The 18,624-nt window shown below is 61.4% G+C and overlaps 1 protein-coding gene across 1 annotated transcript in view; it reads right to left on the reverse strand.

The window, feature by feature from the left end:
• Positions 1–1,606: 1,606 nt before the first annotated feature.
• Positions 1,607–18,624, reverse strand: part of HIVEP3 (HIVEP zinc finger 3) — a 40,397-nt gene continuing 23,379 nt past the window's right edge. Inside the window, exons 3-6 of the mRNA XM_056122797.1 lie at positions 15,250–15,425; positions 9,181–9,267; positions 4,367–5,241; positions 1,607–2,404 (exon numbers count right to left, since the gene is read on the reverse strand). Of these exons, the coding sequence (XP_055978772.1) occupies positions 1,607–2,404; positions 4,367–5,241; positions 9,181–9,267; positions 15,250–15,425 (1,936 nt within the window). The remainder of the gene's footprint in view (positions 2,405–4,366; positions 5,242–9,180; positions 9,268–15,249; positions 15,426–18,624) is intronic.

Raw genomic sequence — 18,624 nt, forward strand, 5'->3', positions numbered from 1 at the left:
GACGGACAGACGGACGTCTGAGCTGGGTCTGGGCAGCGCTCACCTGGCGCATCCGAATCAGGTCTGAACCACGCAAGAGCACAGCGCTTCCGGCCCAGTACTGGGAGCCGCCGGGGCGGCCCCTGCTCCGGAAGGTGGCACTGGGGCATACTGTGGTGCCCGTGCCCTCACCCTGGGGACAACAACGGTTTCTGGAAGGTTGAGGACAGCCCCGTCTCCCTCCCGGACAGGATGAATGAGCCAGACCTTAAGTTCCCTGGTTCACCTTGAAGCTTTGCGTTCTAATCAGGGTATTTTTACATTACAAAGCAGGTTTCCGCCCCAGGTAATGCCAGGGAGTTTCTCGAAGGCCCAAAGGGGCTGGCGAAGGGGCTTGACTAGGACAGATTGCTCTGGAGGAGGATTCAAGAGACTCCAGGAAAACTGAGACAGTTGCCGGTGCACAGGCCTGACGAGGCCCATCAGAGGGACAGACCCCACCCTCTCTCTTTCTCGCTCTCCAGTTTAAACTTTCGAGTTCTAAAGATTTCAGCCCAAGTGAGCGAACAGGCTTGGGCCACGCCCCCACGCGTGGTCTGGGCATTTCCTGGGGAGAGTGTGTGTGCTGGGGGATGGTTCTGGAAAGCCCCGCCACTGAGGCACATACAGCCCTTTGACCCCTGGGGTCCAGGCACCAGGGAGCCTCGGAGGAGGCAGGGCTGGGCTCCCCTGGGGGACAGTCTGTAGCACAGGGAGGGAGCCTGAGACCAGGCGTGGGGGAGGGGCCGCTTTCCCAGCCCAGGGGTGAGGGTGGGGGGCTCCGAGGGCAGGGTCCGGGGCAGTTGTGGGGGTATCACCAGAAAGCAGGATGAGCCCCTGACTCATCCTGAGTGGGTGCTGGCGGGGTTGGGGGAGGGGGGTCGGGACCTTATTCGCGCCCATCCTTCCTAGATGACGTCCTAGGAGAAGAAAGTTGGGTTTTCCGGGGCCAGCCTACGGTGGCTGCGTGGGGTCCCCTGCCTGCCTGTGGCCCCCTTCCCGGGACTCCTGGCCCTTCTGCTGATAGAGGCGGGAGGTCCTCAGGCGGAGGGGGACACAGCAGCAAAAAGTAGGAACCGTGGAGATCTATACAGCGGAGTGCTTGCTTGTGCCTTTAATAATACATATTTTTAAAGTTGTGTGGTGATTCTTCTCTCCCTCAATTTCCTCAGCAATGGGTCGCCTTTTGCCAGCCTGGCTGGGGGTGGCAGAGGGGGTGCTGACCACTCTGGTGGCCCAGGAGGCGGGTGAGGTGACACCCCCCGCCCCCAACACATCCTTTCTCAAAAAAAAAAGCACAAAATATTCACAGCCTCAAAACTCCGTGTGTGTGTGTGTGTGTGTGTGTGTGTGTGTGTGTGTGTGTGTTTAGTCTCTTTTCAAGCAACACAAGGTGTAGAAAAGGCACAGGGAACTGCATACGTGGGACGAGCTGACAGGCGGCGGCACAGAAGCGGCTTGGACGAATGGGCAGATGGACGGGCGGACGGGTGTTCAGACATCCGAGGGAGCCACGGGAGCAGGACGATTCGAGAGAAACGTCTGTTGCTGGACGCTGGAAGCCGGATGTTGAAGCGGTCGAGAGAGGCTAGGTGCTGGGGGGGCCCTCGCCCTTCCCTGGCTGGCGTGGAAGCGGCCTGGGCGCCCCACTTCCTGAGGGCTCCGGGGAGTCCTGGCCAGTCCTGGGCTCCCCAGAGAGGTTCCTCCTCCTCCGGGTGGGGGTGCGGGCAGCGGCCTCGGCCAGGCACCCCAGGGAGCTGCTCCGGTCCAGCGTGGGGGCGGCCGAGGCCGTGGGGTGGGCCGGCCGGCGCAGTGAGCCCACGCGGGGCCTCCAGGACGACTCTGGCCAGTGGCCCGGGGGTGGCCGGGACCGGGTGTGGGATCTGTGCGTGGGCTCCGTGGGCACCTCGGCCACCCGGGGCTCCCAGTCCGGGGGCTGGCCCAGCCCCCTGTTCGCCCTCTCGCTCTCCCTGGGCTCGTCCCCACCCTCCAGCTCGGAGGAGAGCGCGAACTTGCACACCTTGGCCACGGGGGACACCGAGGCCGACGAGCTGTCGGTGGGACTCCAGCGGCCTCGCTCCTGGGCCTCCCGGGCCCCCGTCAGGTCGCTGCCGCCCCCCGAGAAGCCGCTGACCCAGGCCACTGTGGGCCCTGGCAGCAGGCTGGGGTGGGCCCCCGGCCGGGCCTGCACCATCTGGATCCCCCCGATGGGGATCATGGTGCAGGGGGTGCGGGTTAGGAGCTGGGAGTGCAGAGGGAGGTGGCTGAAGATGTTCTCTGTCCCAGTCGGGGGGTGGCCGTGGGCGTCGTGGGGGGCGCAGGGGCGTGAGGAGAGAGGCTGGGCAGGGCCAGGCAGGCAGGATGGTCTTCGGGACTCGGGCTTCTGCTGGGGTGAGAAGACAAGACAGGGTCAGCGGGGGCACCCACAGGCCAGGAGGACACCCGAGGCCTGGGGGGTCAGTGGGGACTAGCCCAGGCTCACGGAGCGCACGGCCACCGGGCTCTGGCTCCACCTGCCCTCAGGCCCAGCAGGGGCCCCGGGCTCCGTACCGGCAGCCCACACGTCTGTCTCCGAGGAAGGGGAGCTGCTTCTGCTGCCTAGTCTGTTCCTAAAGTCATTTTGTCCCTGCTTGACCCTTGAACTTGAGTTCCCACTCAAGGCTCTTGACCTTCTCCCTCAACACGAATTTTCATGTGACTTCAAAATTGAAAATCAAGGAAATGTTCCTAGGGCGTGCTCCTCCAGAGGCCTAATTCAGAGTGAGGATGCTGCGGTTCTGGTGGTAAAGGGAAGTGAAAGGCGGAGTATGGTAGTGAAGAGTGATGGACAGTGGTGAGTGGTGAACAGTGGTGAGTGGTGGTGAATCGTGGTGAGAAGCAGTGAGCAGTGGTGAGCAGTGGTGAGTGGTGGTGAACAGGGTTGAGTGGTGGTGAGAAATAGTGCGTGGTGGTGAATAGTGGTGAGAAGTAGTGAGCAGTGATGAGTGGTGGTGAGTAGTGGTGAACAGGGGTGAGTGGTGGTGAGCAATAGTGAGCAGTGGTGAATAGTGGTGAGTGGTGGAGAATAGTGAGAAGTGGTGAGCGGTGGTAAGTGGTAGTGAACAGGGTGAGTGGTGGTGAATCGTGGTGAGAAGCGGTGAGCAGTGATGAATGGTGGTGAGTGGTGGTGAACAGGGGTGAGTGGTGGTGAGCAATAGTGCGTGGTGGTGAATAGTGGTGAGAAGTAGTGAGCAGTGGTGAGTGGTGGTGAGCAGGGATGAGTGGTGGTGAGAAATAGTGCGTGGTGGTGAAGTAGTGAGCAGTGATGAGTGGTGGTGAGTAGTGGTGAACAGGGGTGAGTGGTGGTGAGCAATAGTGAGCAGTGGTGAATAGTGGTGAGTGGTGGTGAACAGGGGTGAGTGGTGGTGAGCAGGGGTGAGTGGTAGTGAGCAATAGTGAGCAGTGGTGAATAGTGGTGAGTGGTGGTGAGCAGGGGTGAGTGGTGGTGAGCAATAGTGAGCAGTGGTGAATAGTGGTGAGTGGTGGTGAGCAGTGGTAAGTGGTGGTGAACAGGGGTGAGTGGTGGTGAGCTGTAGTGAGCAGTGGTAGATAGTGGTGAGTAGTGGTGAATAGTGGTGAGAAGTAGTGAGCAGTGGTGAGTGGTGGTGAGTAATGGTGACTGGTAGTGAATAGTGGTGAGTGGTGGTGAAAAGTAGTGAACAGTGGTGAATAGTGGTGAGCAGTGGTGAGCGGTGGTGAACAGCGGCGGTGGGTCCTGGCAGCAGGTGGGGGAAGGAGGATGGAAGGGCAGCCCGAGCTGAGAACAAGGTGTAGCAGGGCTGGGGCTGTGGGGCTGTGGAGGGCAGAGACGGCAGGGACGGGGACCCGCTCTAGAGGAATGGCCCTGACGGCTCTGACGGAGAGACGGGAATGGCGGGCTGGACAGAAGTGAGGGTGGCAGGGCCTTGGCCACGGTGCCGGAATTGTGTGGGGGCAGGGGGTCTCACAGGGAAGACTCCGGCGATGGGTCTCTGAAGATGCGGGTGACTGAGCTGTCGGCGGAGTGCTCTGGATTAAGCCCCGCAACTGCTTGGAGAACATGTGGGGTGGGGTGGGGTGGAGACAGCCGACGCCCTGACACCCGCACCCACGGCCACGTGGTAGATCCCAGGGGATGGGACGGCAGTGGACCCAGCTGGCCTCTGTGCGCTGCTCCGGTATGGCCTGGCCCAGGAGCAAAGTCCTCAGCCACCTCAGTGCTGCAGGAGCACTGGCCCTGGAGAAGGGCACCGGGGGAGGGAGGGGGGTCTCTCTCCCCGCCCTGAACGCCCGGCCTGGGAGAAGGAGCCGGGTGGTGGCAGGAACTCACCGCGGTGGAGGCGCAGGTCTCGGGGCTTCTGCCGAGAAGCGTGTGAGGTAGAGGCGTGGGCCGGAACAGAGCCCGCGGGGCTGGCCCCGAGCCTGGGCCGTGCTCTGCCGCCAAAGGGCTGCCCGACCCCGCCGAGGTCCACTTCCCTGGCAGCGCTGACCGTGGCGGAGACTCGGCCTGGCCCGGAAACCAACTCCCGGGGGGTGGTGAATGTCGGGGGGAGCCCATGTGGCCCTTGAGTTCGGGGGGCAGGAGTGTCAGCAGGGGCGGTTCTCTCTCCGGGGGCTGGGCACTGAGAGGGGACAGTTCAAGTCTGGGATACCCACGGGGGGCCGGGGCGCCCGGTGGGCTCGGGGTGGAGGTGGGTGGGCCTCGGGCGGGTGCACGTGGCTGGGAGCACGAGTCACTTGGGGAGGGGGCGTGTTTGTGGGCAAGTGGTGTGTGGCTGGCCGGTTCTTGGCTTGGGGACCATGGTCTTCTTGGGGACTCGGCCTTGGTGCTGGGGGCCGAGCCCTTGTCCTTCTCCACAGGGCCCGCAGGGGTTGGTGCCAGGTGGGGGCCGCACTGGCTGCCTGGGCTGGAAGCAGAACCGCTGCCAGCTGCTGGGCCCTCTGAGACCGGGCTGGCCCGTGAGGCCTGGCTGCCAGAGTGGACGTCCCTGTGCCCGGGGTCTTGCCCTGGTGGGGAATCTGCCTCCAGGGGGCCTGACGGCTCGTCCTGGCTCTCCTCTTCCTCCTCTTCCTCCTCCTCCTCTTCCTCCTCCTCATCCAGGTCTGACCCCGAGTCTGTGTCCTCCAGGTCTGAAAACTGGTGTTTTGCCGCCGCCTCCCAGCCCTCTCGCCCTTCGGAGTCCTGGAACGGGTCGTCACTGGTTCCTGCGGGGGACAGAGGCAGCCCCGGTCACAGCCAGCCCCGCCTCACCAGCTCCGCCCTATGCCAGGCCATCCTGGTCTGCAGGCGACCCAGGAACCGCAGGCCCCATGAGAGCCTGGGAGGGGCTGAGGACCATGGCTGGTACCGACAGAATGGGAAGCCCACAGTGACCGACAGTGACCTGCAGCTCCCCTGCGACGGGCTCAGGTCGAAGGACACTGCGGCAGGTGGTTATGGAGTCGGCAGAGTACCTGGGCTTTGAGACCTGCCCCTGCAGGGGTCAGGGGAGGAAGACCGAGGGGCGCCAGGGCCGGGCAGGGCCTCGGTGAGAAGGAAAGGGCTTCCGCTGCCTTCAAGGTCAGCAGTTGGGCGCTGGCTCCTCTGTGAGCCCAGGAAGTCACCTGGCCGTGTGTGCCTCAGTCTACTCTTCTGTGGCATGAAGGCGAGAGCCCAGGGCTCAGTGGGCCAGCCTCAGTGACGCTGCCTGGGTTCTCTACTCTGAGGCCTAGCCATCTCATATGTGTCCGGGCTGAAGCTGGTGGGGGAAGTGGCCTCTGGCCGGGGCCCTGCATGGAGTATGGGTGAGGCTGGCCGCCCGCACAAGGCATGGCCCATCCAAGCTCTTGTCCAGAGTGTCTGGGCCCCTGCAGAACCCAGCCGCTCTTGCTGGTGGGCAGGGCCAGGGGTCTGACCCACCAGCCTCCTGAGCTGGCATCTTATGGGGCTGCCCCACCCAGCCAGGTCCCCTCTGCTATGACCTGGATCTCACTGGGGCACCTTGGAGTCGGCCACCAGGACTCCGGGTGGCGCTCATGAAGTCAAGCCACCTACCTTCCCCCACTGACCCCCCACCCTGCGGGCTCCCCACAGGACTGCAATATGGTGAGCCCAATAGGACAGGGTCTGCAGGGTGAGGGCTGTGACCTGGGGTGAGCCTGGACACCCCAGCATTTAGCCGAGAGGGACACCCCCCACAGCCCCTGCTGGGGCCACTCAGACCACCTTGTCCAGCACGAGGAGCTCGTGGGGCACCCAGGAGGCCCAGGCCAGACCCCCTGGGCGTGGCAGGTGAAGGACTAGCCTAGAATTCCTGGCATCAGGGAGCAGCAGGTGGGGTCAGGGCTGGAGGTAGGGGTGCACAGTGCAGGGATGGGTGCTCCGGGCTCTGACTTCCCTACCTAGGCTTTCAGTACCAGGACCATCCGCAGCCTCCTCCGACTTATACATGGGAAGCCCAGGCCCGGGGCGGGAGTGTTCCCCCGCATCCTGATTCCCCGGGAGTCGGGACCTCCCCCATGACAACACTCTCTGCTCTTTGCATCCATGTTTTGTGCTCGGAGGAGGGTCACACCTGGTGGTGCTCGGAGGAGCCATGTGGTGCCGGGGCTTGAACCTGGGCCTGCTGCATGCCATGGGGGGGGGGGGGGGGCTGTGTTCAGTCTCTCCAAGAACAGAAGAAGCTTTCAGCGGTGGAGCGGGTGGGGCTGGCGGAGGGGCTCCCAGACCACCTTCCTCCCGGGAAAGGGACCACCTACCCGCTGTTTCCTTGTCTGTGGAACGGGGCCAGCCCATGAGCGGCTGGGCATAGCAGGGCCCTGACACATCGAACTTGCCCACATGAACTTCATGACTTCCCAGCACCTCCGGCTTCCAAGCCTCAGCCCACAGGCCCCACTGGGCGGAGGCGTCTGAGTGGCGGGTCAGAGGGCGGTCGCCAGGGACCCATCTCACTCCGCACAGCAAGTCCGCCCTCTGACCCCCCTGGACCTGAGGACGCAGAGGCCCAGAGAGGGACGAGGCCTGCCCAAAGTGTCCTGCACGGGAAGGCTAAAGGACAAGGGTCTCCTGCCCCGTGGAGGGGTGGATCGCCACGTCCCCACACCTGAAGGGTCCCATGGGATGTCCTTGCTGGGCCTGCCTATTCTCAGCGCCCTTCCAGGTCCCGAGCTGGGACCCAGGCCCAATAGAGGCTACACCTGCTTTCCACGCGCGCGCGTGCGCACGCGATCCTGCACTGACAGGGTCTGGCCGCACGGTGGCGCTTGTACCCACCCCACCCCCGCCTGCCCCGCGCACCACCGGGGAGCGCCCGCGGCGCGGAGATTGACCACCAGGGGGGCAGTCGTCCTCCCCTAGGCTGAGCGCCAACCCCCCTGGGTCTAACACACTTGCTCCCCCAGAATCTTCCTTAGCACGAAAGTCGCAGCCCCACCCCCTTGTCCATCTGGGCTCCCGTTCCCCTCAGGCCTACCTTCCCCAAACCCCTTTCCTATTGGGCACCCAGATCCCCACCTCTGCTCTCCCTCTCGTCCAAGACAGCCTGTGCCTCTCACGGTGCCCGCTGCAGGCCACTGCTCTCTGCGAATGGGTCCCTGGACAGCCCAGCCCAGCCCAGCCCAGCCCAGCCCAGCCCTTGGCCTTCACGGCCCCAGCTCGCCCTGACCTCATCTCTCCCCCCTTCTCAGCCCTCACATGTTTGGCTTCCTATGCATCTCCCCCGCCCGTGTCTGCAATTACTCGTGGTCCAAGCTCCTCTCCTATGCCGGTTTAGGATGTCAAGGGTGGGGTCTTCCTCCCTCCTGGATTGCCAGCAGCAGGTACGGCTTACATAGGGTGGTTCATGATTTCATCCTCTGATATGGTGGGAAACTGAGGCAGGGAGAGGCTCAGGGAGAGTGGTGGCAATGATGACCTCCTGGACACTCCCCAGGCCGCCCAGCTCAGGCACCCAGGGTGGCACGGTGTCTGTGTTCCTGTGTGACGCCAGCTGCCTGTGCACCCGCGTTCACTCTCCTCAGCTTAAATGGGGCAGCACATGTCTCTCCTGCCAGTTTGCAGGACTGGATGAGATACGAACAGCATCATGGATATTCCTGCGGGAGGGTGTGTGTTCATGGGGTTGGGCCACACCTCATAGTGCCCAGGGCTCACTCCTAGCCTTGTGCTCACAGATCACTCCTGGGGGTGGAGGGAGGGAGCTCAGGGGACCATATGTGGTGCCAGGGATGGAACTCAGGTGGGCTGCATGCAAAGCAAGTGCCCCCCTGGCAGTGCTCTCTCTCTGTATTGTACTATTGGCCCCTGATATACAGTGTCCCCCACATTCCTGCTTGGGGAAAAGGACAGTTTTAAGTTCATTGTGTTTTGTCCAATAAAAGTGAATATTCAAGAAATAAGCGAATAAACATTCGCCTAAAAGGAAACTTGACCGGACTCTGTTGAGGGACTATACAGTTAGGTCTTTGAACTAAGAAACCAGAAACGAATCTCACACACACACACACACACACACACACACACACACACACACACACACACCCTCTCTGATCGCACTGTAAGTTCCGAGTCTGATTGAGGGGCTCTAGTCAAAGGCGCTGGTGCTGGAGAAATGTCTCCGGTCTTGCCCTGAGGTGGCAGGGTCCCTCAGTTCACTGACCACAGCCCCTCTGGGTCTCCACTGAGCCTGGGCAGGGCCTGGCCTCTGATTCTGCTGCTGTCCGCCCCTAGTGGGCACTGTGCTCCTGGAAGCTCATTGGGAAAGGGGTGGGGGGCTGGCCCAGGCTCCATGCATGCACGTGTGAGTGTGGGGGTGTACAGTGCCTCAGAGTGTCCTGGTGAGGATTTCAATGTCTGGGCCAGGCCTGAGATGTAGAAAGGGACCAGGAGGCTGTCGTGGGGCACCGGGGCTATGGGTATGCCCTGCCCTGTGGACCACAATGCCCAGCAGACAGCTCTAGCTGCCCCATGCACACAGGTGTGTAGGGGGCCGGCCGTCACTCTGTGATGCTAATCAGTGTCCCCCAGGCTGAAGGAGGTGGCGTGGACGGGAGGGGAGGTAGGGGAGGGAGAGGAGGAGCGGGAAGGAGGGGTGAGGTGGAAGGGCAGGCAGAGGTGAGGGAGGGGCCGGGGCAGGGCTGGGGAAGCAGTTGGCCGTCTCGTACCTTCCTCGGCTTCCAGCTCCTCCAGCACCCCCGTCTCTTGGCACTTTTTGCTGTGGGCCTTCGACTTCATGTGCTTAGTCAGATTCCCTGGGAAGAATGGAAAGAGACTCAGATCAGAGCAGGCGCGGGGCATGACGAGGTGGGCCTGGAGGGCAACCTGTGCGAGCTGGGGTGCTGGCAGGGCCAGGGACCCCCTCTGCCCAGGGGTTTGGGCTGGGATACTCCAGGCGGCACATAGGAGCTCGGGTTGGGGGTCGGGGGCAGTGAGGGGACAGAGGGATCCATGAAGAAGATACTGCTGTAAAAAAAAATATTATAAGAAAAACACTTGATTCAGGGGCTCTTCCTGCCACTGGTTAAACCGGGCCTGGGAGCTGGTGAGACTGAAGGAGGATTATTGGCTATGTCCAGTGCCTGGAGTCCAGAGGCGCCGGTCACCCCACTCGGGGGCTGGTCGAATGGCAGCCTGCAAGGACAGGTCCCAGGGCTTGGGAAGGGGAGGCAGGAAGCTGTGTTAGAAATGGAGAGGGGGAGGGGTGTCTGGAAGTCTGCGGACAGGGCAGGGCATGCGTGCTGGGGAGACAGGGCAAACGCTGCCCTTAGGAAGTGTCCAGTACCCGAGTGGTCAGCGCAGCCCCACAAGCAGGCGGGCAGGGGCAGCACCTCCAGTTCTGTCCACAGGTGCAGCACTCAGGCTCTGGGAGGGAGAGTGAGCGCCAAGAATCACAGGCCTCCGCTGTTGTTTTGGGTCCCGGCAACCACCCCGACACAGTGCCACACTCACTGCTCTCTCTAAAGCTTGCTCTTTTTCTGCACGGCCCTTCACATAATAAAGCATTTGCTCCCTGAGTCAGATGCTGTTTTTTTATGAATCTTAGGAACTGACAGGTTTGGGTGAATAGTAGAGAGAAGAATGAACTTCTGGAAGAGATGGCCAGAGAATGGGTAGACGGTCGGATGGGTGCAAGGATAGATGGATGGATGGACAGAGGGATGGATGAGTGGGTAGAGAGATGACTGGGTGAACGTATAGGTGGATGGGTTGATGAATGGATGGGCAAGTGGTTGGATATATGGGTGGGTGCATGGTTGTATTGAAGGAGAGGTGGATATATATGGGTGCAGTGAGGATGGGTGTATGGGTCCGTGTATGGGTGTATGGATGGATAGGTGGATAGACAGGTTTAGATAGGCATAGTGAGGGTGGATGGGTGGATGGATGGGTAGATGAGTGGTAGATGGATCAGTGGATGGATGGATGGGTGGGTGGGTGGGTGGATAGGTGGATAGATAGGGGTAGTGAGGATTGATGGATGGGTAGATGGATGGGTGGATGGATGGGTGGATGGGTGGATAGATGGGGTAGTGAGGATTAATGGATGGGTAGATGGATGGGTGGATGGGTGGATAGGTGGATAGATAGGGGTAGTGAGGATTGATGGATGGGTAGATGGATGGGTAGATGGATGGGTGGATGGGTGGATGGGTGGATGGGTGGATAGGTGGATAGATGGGGTAGTGAGGATTGATGGATGGGTAGATGGATGGGTGGATGGGTGGATGGGTGGGTGGGTGGATGGGTGGAGGGGTGGCTGGATGATAGATGGGATAGATGGATAGATGGGTGGTTGTTTAAATGGGAGGGGAGAAACACAGAGTAAGGAAAAACAGAGAGAAGAGGCAGGTGAATGGGATCCCAGGTGAGTAAGTAAGCAGATGGGTAGATGAGTGAATGATAAAATATTGGAAGTGGAATGGCAAATGGGTTGATAATCAGCTGCGAGGGGAGGAAACAAGAGAGGAAGAGGAAACATGGAGAGGGGAGAGGATGGCCAGCTGCTCGGTGAGCCGCGGGGGGGGGGGGCAGAGATTCTGGGAGAACAGACAGGGAGGGGTTCGAGCAACCAGAGCAGATTGCTCAGGGAGGGGGTTGGGGGAGGCAGGCAGGAATGAGAGTCAGCGGGTGGGCGGACAAATGATCAGATGACAGGTTAGTAAATGGATACACAGAGAGAGAGGGAGAGAGAGAGGGAGGGGGAGAGACAGAGGGGAGAAGGGAGGGAGGGAGGGAGGGAATTAATCATGGGTTTTGTTGTTGTTGTGCTCAGGGGTGATTCCTGTTGGTGCTCAGGGACCACACGGAGTGCTGGGATTGAACTTGGGTTAGCTCCATGCAGGGCAAGTGCCCTACCCACTGTCCTATCTCTCTGGCTCTCATCCGGGAGATCAAGGACACCTTTAGGGCTTTCCTAGGAGAGTACCGGGAACTGTAAACTGGGACTCCCTGCCTGCCGTGTGCAGGGCGGAGAAGCTCGTTCCCTTCCTCCCCCTCCCGAGCCGGGTCTGGGCTGCCTCCTCCAGACTCAGAGTCTGCTCCTGTGCCTGGACAGTCACCCGGCTCCCCATCTCCGGCCAAAGGCAGAGCCAAGCCGCGCTCCACAGCTACCCATCCTGGGTCTAGAGGGTCCCCAAAGCTCCTCTCCGATGATGCTCCCTGCCTCACCCCTGCAGGCTGGCAAACCCTGAGGAGGATGCCAGGAGGTGGAGCCAGGCAGCAGAGGAGCAAGAGATACCCCGGTCCCTGGGGTGTGGGCCCAGCTCCCCGCACTCTGGCCCCTGGGCCCACTCGGATGCGGCACTCCTGCGGAAGCAGAAGGTTTGGGGCAAGTCACATGTCAGGCGCAGGAGTGGCCCGAGAGCGAGGTGGGAGAGCGAGGGCCTCGTGGGAAGGAGCCTCGCAGACAGAGTTAGCCCCTCACGCAGGGCTCCGCCTCTGGCCCAGGGGCTGACGACCCCCATGGGCTGACGACCCCCATGGGCTGACGACCCCCATGGGCTGTGTCCGCAGCTGGGATGCCCAGTGTGTGGCGGGGGGGGGGGGGGGCGGAGCGGGCCCTCAGGCTAAGCCCGCCCTGCTCACGGGTCCCATCTAGAAGAAGGACTCGAGCTTCTGGGATATGTGGTCAGCAGGCAGCATGGACGCAGGACAGTCCGGGAGCCTGGCTTAAGGCCGGGTTTGATTTGGGCTCAGTGGGGTGCCCTCAGGCAGGGTCCTTGACTCTCTGGGCCCCTGATACCTACCATCAGGGTGCTGGGAGGAGCGGAGAAGAAATGCTGAGGAATGGCCTGAGCGCAGGACACAGCCGATAGAAGCCCGGGGACCCCCGACAGTGACCCCGACAGTATGAGCACCCCGCCCCTGCATGCCGCGTCATGATTGGGGGTGGAGCAGAGAGATGCAGAGATGGTGGAATGTTTGAACCGCTCTGCCTGGGATTGGGGGCCCCCAGGAGCCCCCCGCCCTTCAATCCTCTGTGCCCCCGACACTTGTGGGGGGCTGCAGGGCATCTGAGGCGATGGTCTGGACAGTTTGTGTGGTTCCGGAGTTGAGTGGGTGCTCTCCCCACTGCCCCCTCCTTGCCCCGGGACATGTTTCTCTGTCCATGCACAGAGCCTGGGCCTGTTACCCAGTGTCCACAGCCTGACTGACCCGCCGTGAAGGAGAAAGCAAGTGGCAAGGAGGTGGAGAATGAGGGGTGTGTGTGGGGGAGAGGTGGCAGCCCACGGCACCGCCCACCCCTGCCATCCCCGCCCCCCACCTTCCCACAGTCACCACCCGCTCTGCCCACCGTGCCCAGGCCCGGGCACCACGTGGCCACCATGGCCGGGAACGGGTGTGACAAGGCTGCAGGGGCCCAGACCACTGCAGAAGGCGTCTCCCGGTCCCGCCCACCTCGGCACCCCTCAGCCAGCACCCAGGGGCCAGAGCAGCCACGACATCTAACACGGAGACAGAGACACGGACAGGCAGACACACAGACAGGGCAGCCAGGTGGTGGGGCAGAGCCCCCAGGACCACCCCTGGGCCAGAGCTCAGCCCGGGGCCCAGAGCATGGCCGGGGTTGGAGGCTCAGTGCTTCAGGGGCCCATCAGGTGCCCCAAGCCCTGCCCTTGCCCCGGGCCTGCTAGGTGGCAGAGCCAAGAGCCAGCTCCATGGATCTTCCCCATGCCCGCCTTGGCAGTCACGACCGTGCCCGCCCCCACTTTTTCCTCTGCTCCTGGGCACAGGCAGCGCATAGGGCCCAGGATGCAGAGGGGATGCCCACTGCCTGCCCCATGGATGGCCTGAGGAAGGAACACAGCTCGGCCCGGCGCGCGCCAGCCATGGGGGGGCTCCTGTTCCAACCCTGGCCCAACAACCACTGCCGGTTCTTGGGGTTCACCCCTCCACAGAGGGTTCTGGACGTCCAAGTCAAAGCCTGAGTTAACTGTCCATCATTCAAGGCAGAGGATGTGGAGCTGTGGATTCTCCGGGGGGGTGGGGGACACTGGCCACATCCCTGCCCCCCCCCCCCGGCCCGGCCTCAGGAAGGCTGCCCAGGAGACTCTGAGAGAGGAAAGGATGAGGAAGCAGGATGGGACAGCTCCACGGCCGAGTAGAACACCTGGGGGGAAGGGGATGCCCCTTTCGGGAACAGTGGGGATACGGAGAGGGCCGTCAGCGGGGCGAGGCAGAGGCGGGTGGCTGGAGAGGAGGTCCCGTGCTGAGCGTGGACAGAGCAGGGAGGGTCCTGGCAGCCAGGGCAGGAGGAGGTGGGGAGCCCGGAGACCCCGGGCCCCTCCCCCACTGCTCTCAAGCTGTTGTGCCAGCAGCTTTCCCCACGGTAGAAGGGCAGCTGGGATGAAGCAAAGACTTTGTCTTGAGAAACCAGGAGGCTCCAGAGGTGGCCACCAGGGAGACCCCCAGCTCGCTGAAAGCAGAGGACCCACAGTCTGACTCTGCCAGCGAGACTGAAGCCATCAGGGGGATCCACAGCCCAGGTCTCCCTCAGAGGCGCCTGGTCTGCCCAGCCACCAGGAGCCCCAGGCAAGACGGTGTGTCCTGTGTCCCGGTGTGCCCCTGCCCGGCCGGGGGAAGTGCCACAAGGAGGTAGGAGCAGCGGCCCCTCTTCCACACCAAGGCCCTCAGCTCCCCTCTGGAACTCAGACCCTCAGCTGTCCTGTCCTTCCTAGGTGACTGGTGGGCCCATGCTGGGCCGTGACGAGGCCAGGATGGCAGAGATGACCGTGAGGGCAGGGATGCTGCTGAGACGACCGCCAGAGCAGGGGCCTGGTCTGAAGGGCAGGTGAGGGCGGGGGAAGCTGCCAGGGGACTTTCTTGTGCTACAGTCCGTGTGCTAAATGACTGCGGTGGCCACACGCAAGAGTGGCAGAGCTGAGTGTGGATGCTGAGCTTGGTGGGTCAGTGGGAGGCATGCATAGGCCTGGGGGGGGAGGTCAAGTCATCACTGGGAACAGGTGACCTGGGATGCTCCAGGCCCAGAAGGTCCAATCATGAGTGTGGGGTTCCAGGAGGAGGGGTGCAGCCAAGTATGGGGGATGTGGCCCAGCATAGAACCCAGAAAGTGGGGGTGGGGATTAGTGTGGAACCCAGGAGGTGGGGACATAGCCAGGATAGAACCCTGGAGGTAAGGGCATGGTCAATGTGGAACCCTGGGGGTGGGGGCGTGGCCAGTGTGGGACCCTGGGGTCGGGGTGTGGCCAGCATAGAACCCTGGGGGTGGGGGCGTGGCCAATGTGGAACCCTGAAGGTGGGGGCATTGCCAGCATTGAACCCAGGAGGTGAGGGCAAGGCCAGCATAGAACCCAGGAGGTGGGGGCATGGCCAGTGTGGAACCCTGGCTTGGAGGCATGGCCAGCGTGGAACCCTGGAGGTGGAGGCGTGGCCAGTGATGAAACCCTGGAAGTGGGGGCGTGGCCAGTGTGGAACCCTGAAGGTGGGGTCGTGGCCAGCATAGAACCCCGGGGGTGGAGGCATGACCAGTGTGGCACCCTGGGGTGGAGACGTGGCCATGTGGGACCCTGGAGTGGGGGTGTGGCCAGTGTGGGACCCTGGGGTGGGGGCGTGGCCAGTGTGAACCCCTGGGATGGGGGTGTGGCCAGTGTGGAACCCTGGGGTTGGGGGCGTGGCCCAGTGCCCGGGCAGAGAGGGACAGCACCTGAGCTCTGTGCTGGGGCTCCCAGAGGGGAGCTCCCGCAGGCGGGACAGCGCCCGCGACTGTCTCTTACCTTTGGTTTTAAAAGCAAAGTGACAGTGCTTGCACACATAAGGCCGGACGTCAGTGTGGGTGCGGATGTGTTTCTTCAGCATGCTGGGCTTCTTGCAGCGAATTCCACACTCCTCACACACATATTTCCCTCGGCCGCGGCCTCGCACATACACATACTCTTCGTTTGATTTGTACCTATGAGCAACAGGCGTCATGGTAAAGGAACAACACAGGAGGGAAGAGGCAGGCCCCCACCTCAGGAAACGCACGCGCGTCCCACCGGCGGCTGGCCCGGAGTGGGGATCAGAGGCCGAGCAAACGGAAGGCGGCGGGGCGCTGGGGGCAGGGCGCACGGCCCTGGGATCATCCTGGACCCCACGCCTGCCTGCCCCCGACAGGTGGGGCTGCCCCTTCCTCTCTCGAGACAGCAGACTTGGCACTTCCCCTGGGGAAGAGAAGGTACCGGTTCCCAGAGGCCACACAGCCCGGCCAGCTGGGTCTAGAGCAGTCCTGCTTGCAGAGAACAGCCCCTCTGGGCCGTGCGAGTGAGAGCCAGGACTGAAAGTTTGTAGCCAGGACTGAAAGTTTGTAGCCAGGACTGAAAGTTTGTAGCCAGAACTGAAAGTTTGTAACCAGGACTGAAAGTTCACAACCACTTTGCTCTGGAAGAGCCCCTGGGGGGGGGGGCCCATATTACCTGAATCAAATTCCAACCAGCCTGGGCACTGACGGAATGTGCCAGGCCCACCCTGCGGCCCCTAGTCGGGCTGTGCACCTGCACTATGCTCAGATGCCTTGGAAAGCCAGAATGTGAAGGGAAGGGCCACACGCAGTCACCACTTCCTGTCCACATGACGGGCAGGACCCAGATTCCAGTCACCTGGCCTCTGGCTGGGCTTGAAGGTCACGGAGATCATCATGGAGGTGCCAGCAGATGTCAGGTGCCCCCCTAGGGTGGCCAATGCACTGACTGGGCCCCAGGGTACCGATAGGACACTTTTAGTACCTGAACTAATGTTCCACCAGGAGGCCGAGCCCCCGGCTCTTGACATGGGACCCCACCAGAACAACTGATGGTCTCAGGGGACAGCCATGCCATCTCCTTGCTGTGCATTCTGTGTGGGCAGTGGGTCTGGGAGGGAGCCCCTCCCCATTAAGCGCATTCAGACTTGAGACCTGGGCAGCAGCCGGCAGAAATGTCTGTGGGGCCTGTGCCCTCACAGATACAAGCCAGAGGCCCTCTGTGCTCTCAGGACCCCCCCCCCCCCACCACCAGTGAGACTTAGTCCACCTCCACTGGAACCCTCAGCTTAGGCTGAGACAGTGACATAGGATGGGACTGAGGGGGCCACCAGGTGGGGACCTGAGCAGAAGGATCAGTGCACTCCCACCAGTACACACAGAAACCCGCATCTACACTGTCCCTTCACCATGTCCACTCTCACCCGCACATGCCCACACTCAGCCCCACACTTGCACATGCTCCCAAATCTGCCTTGAACACACACACACACACCTACACACACCCGTACTTCCTGGAGCACACGGACACACACACAGCACACTGCTGTACTTCTCTTCTGACACACACACACACACACACACACACACACACACACACTCACACACTCACAGCCTCATCCACATCCACACAATCTCAGACTCAGGCACTACCCACATTCAGAGAAACACGGACACACACACACACACACACACACACACACACACACACAGTTGTACACTGCTGCCGTAAGTTCAGGTGGATCCTTTTCCTTGGCGCCTCAGCTGCCCCTCAAGTGGTCTAAGACACACTTTCCTCTCACAGCCAAGGAGCAGATTCCAGGCGCCCAGGTTAGGGTCCGGGCACCTGGCCAGGACCAAGCGCCACCTGGTGTTCAAGGGGAGAAAGTGAAACCCATAGTGGCCGGGTGCCAACCACCTGTCCATGCATGTGGTTCTCAGGGCACACGGAGACCTTCTACCCCCAGACCCGCCACCAAATTCAGATTTCATTCCCATGTACCTCAGGGGACTGGAGCCCAGTCCTTGGCCCAGCTGAGAGAAGGAAGTGATACATTCTCCCACCCAGATGCCAATCTCCGCTCAGCCCTGCTCGCCGGGTCCACACGCCCCTCCCTTCCAGTGCCCCCCCCCTCCCCAGGTGTCACTGTGCCTAAAGGTGAGAGGCAGCCAGGTGGGAAGAATTTGGGTCCTTTGTTCAGAGAAACCATCCATGAGGCACGGGCACTGCCCATGCGGACACCTCAAGTTGCTGCTTGGGCATGTAGGTCTGGAACCATGAGAGAAGTTCTCGGGGCTCTTGGGGGAAGGAGGCGGGTCTAATGAGGCCTGGGGCTTCTTTCTTTCCATGCCACCTTGAGCTGTTTTTCCCCTCACAGAGGAGGGGGGGGTTCTACGTTGAAAATGAGCTGCATGGATCTAAAAGCAAGTCGGAAATCAGCGGGAAGGGACATGGATGTGTTGAAGGTTCTAAACTTCTCCATTTTCCAAAGCACGAGGGGCCCCATGTCCTTTTCAGGCAAATTCATCCACTCCCTGGCCTGGGTGCAGATGTCTTTGTGCTCACAGTACACAGGCTCTTTCCGCCACCCGACACAGCTGTGAGGCTGTGCTCCCACCACTGGCTGGGCTCTGTATGGGAAGCACCATCCTCTTCCCGGCAGCAGACTCAGAGAGAGGCCACCCTCTGCGGGATGCCTGTCCCCCAGGTCTGGCATTTCCAGGTCCTTAATTCCTCCCTCAGGGACTCCTGATTCCTCCAGTTGGCCTTCTTCAGGTGCGATGATCCACCGTGGACAGTGGCCTGCAGAGGCCTTCTCCAGCAGGCATCTGGTCAACCAGTTCTCTCCTTTCCTTGTTCCCCAGTTGGAAACCAGCCATGCACGGGCAAGCAGCCAGATCCTGGAGATACCTCCTGCCTGGCTGTAACTCAGTGCTCTAGAACGTAGCTTATACTGAGGCTCACAACCTCGCCAGCTGTGAAAAGTTTGGCAGTAGAAACAGGTTTCTGAATGTGTGATGACCACAAATTAATTTGAAATCAAACATGTTATGGACTCAAGGTGCTTCTGGCTGTGCTCCCTGGTTGCATTTCTTGGATGAAAAGTTTACAAAGTCCCATGCTACCCCGGTGGTTTTCAACCTTCTTATGCCTCTGGGCACACCCTCATCTGCAGACTGGTGGTTCCAACTGCTTTACTTCCTGTTCTATCTTTCTGGTTCCCAGACTGGCCATTTGCAAGACCACCGGAAGGCACCCGTTACTTTGCAAGCTGAAAGTTACTGGAAACTTGTGACCTGCTGGTGAAGCAGGAAGTCAGGTGGGGTGGCAGGAGGAGTGTGGGAAGTTGGCACTATATTCTCAGGAAGAATA

This window comes from Sorex fumeus, unplaced genomic scaffold (genome assembly GCF_029834395.1).
Source record: "Sorex fumeus unplaced genomic scaffold, SorFum_2.1 ptg000047l, whole genome shotgun sequence".
Taxonomy (NCBI): Eukaryota; Metazoa; Chordata; class Mammalia; order Eulipotyphla; family Soricidae; genus Sorex; species Sorex fumeus.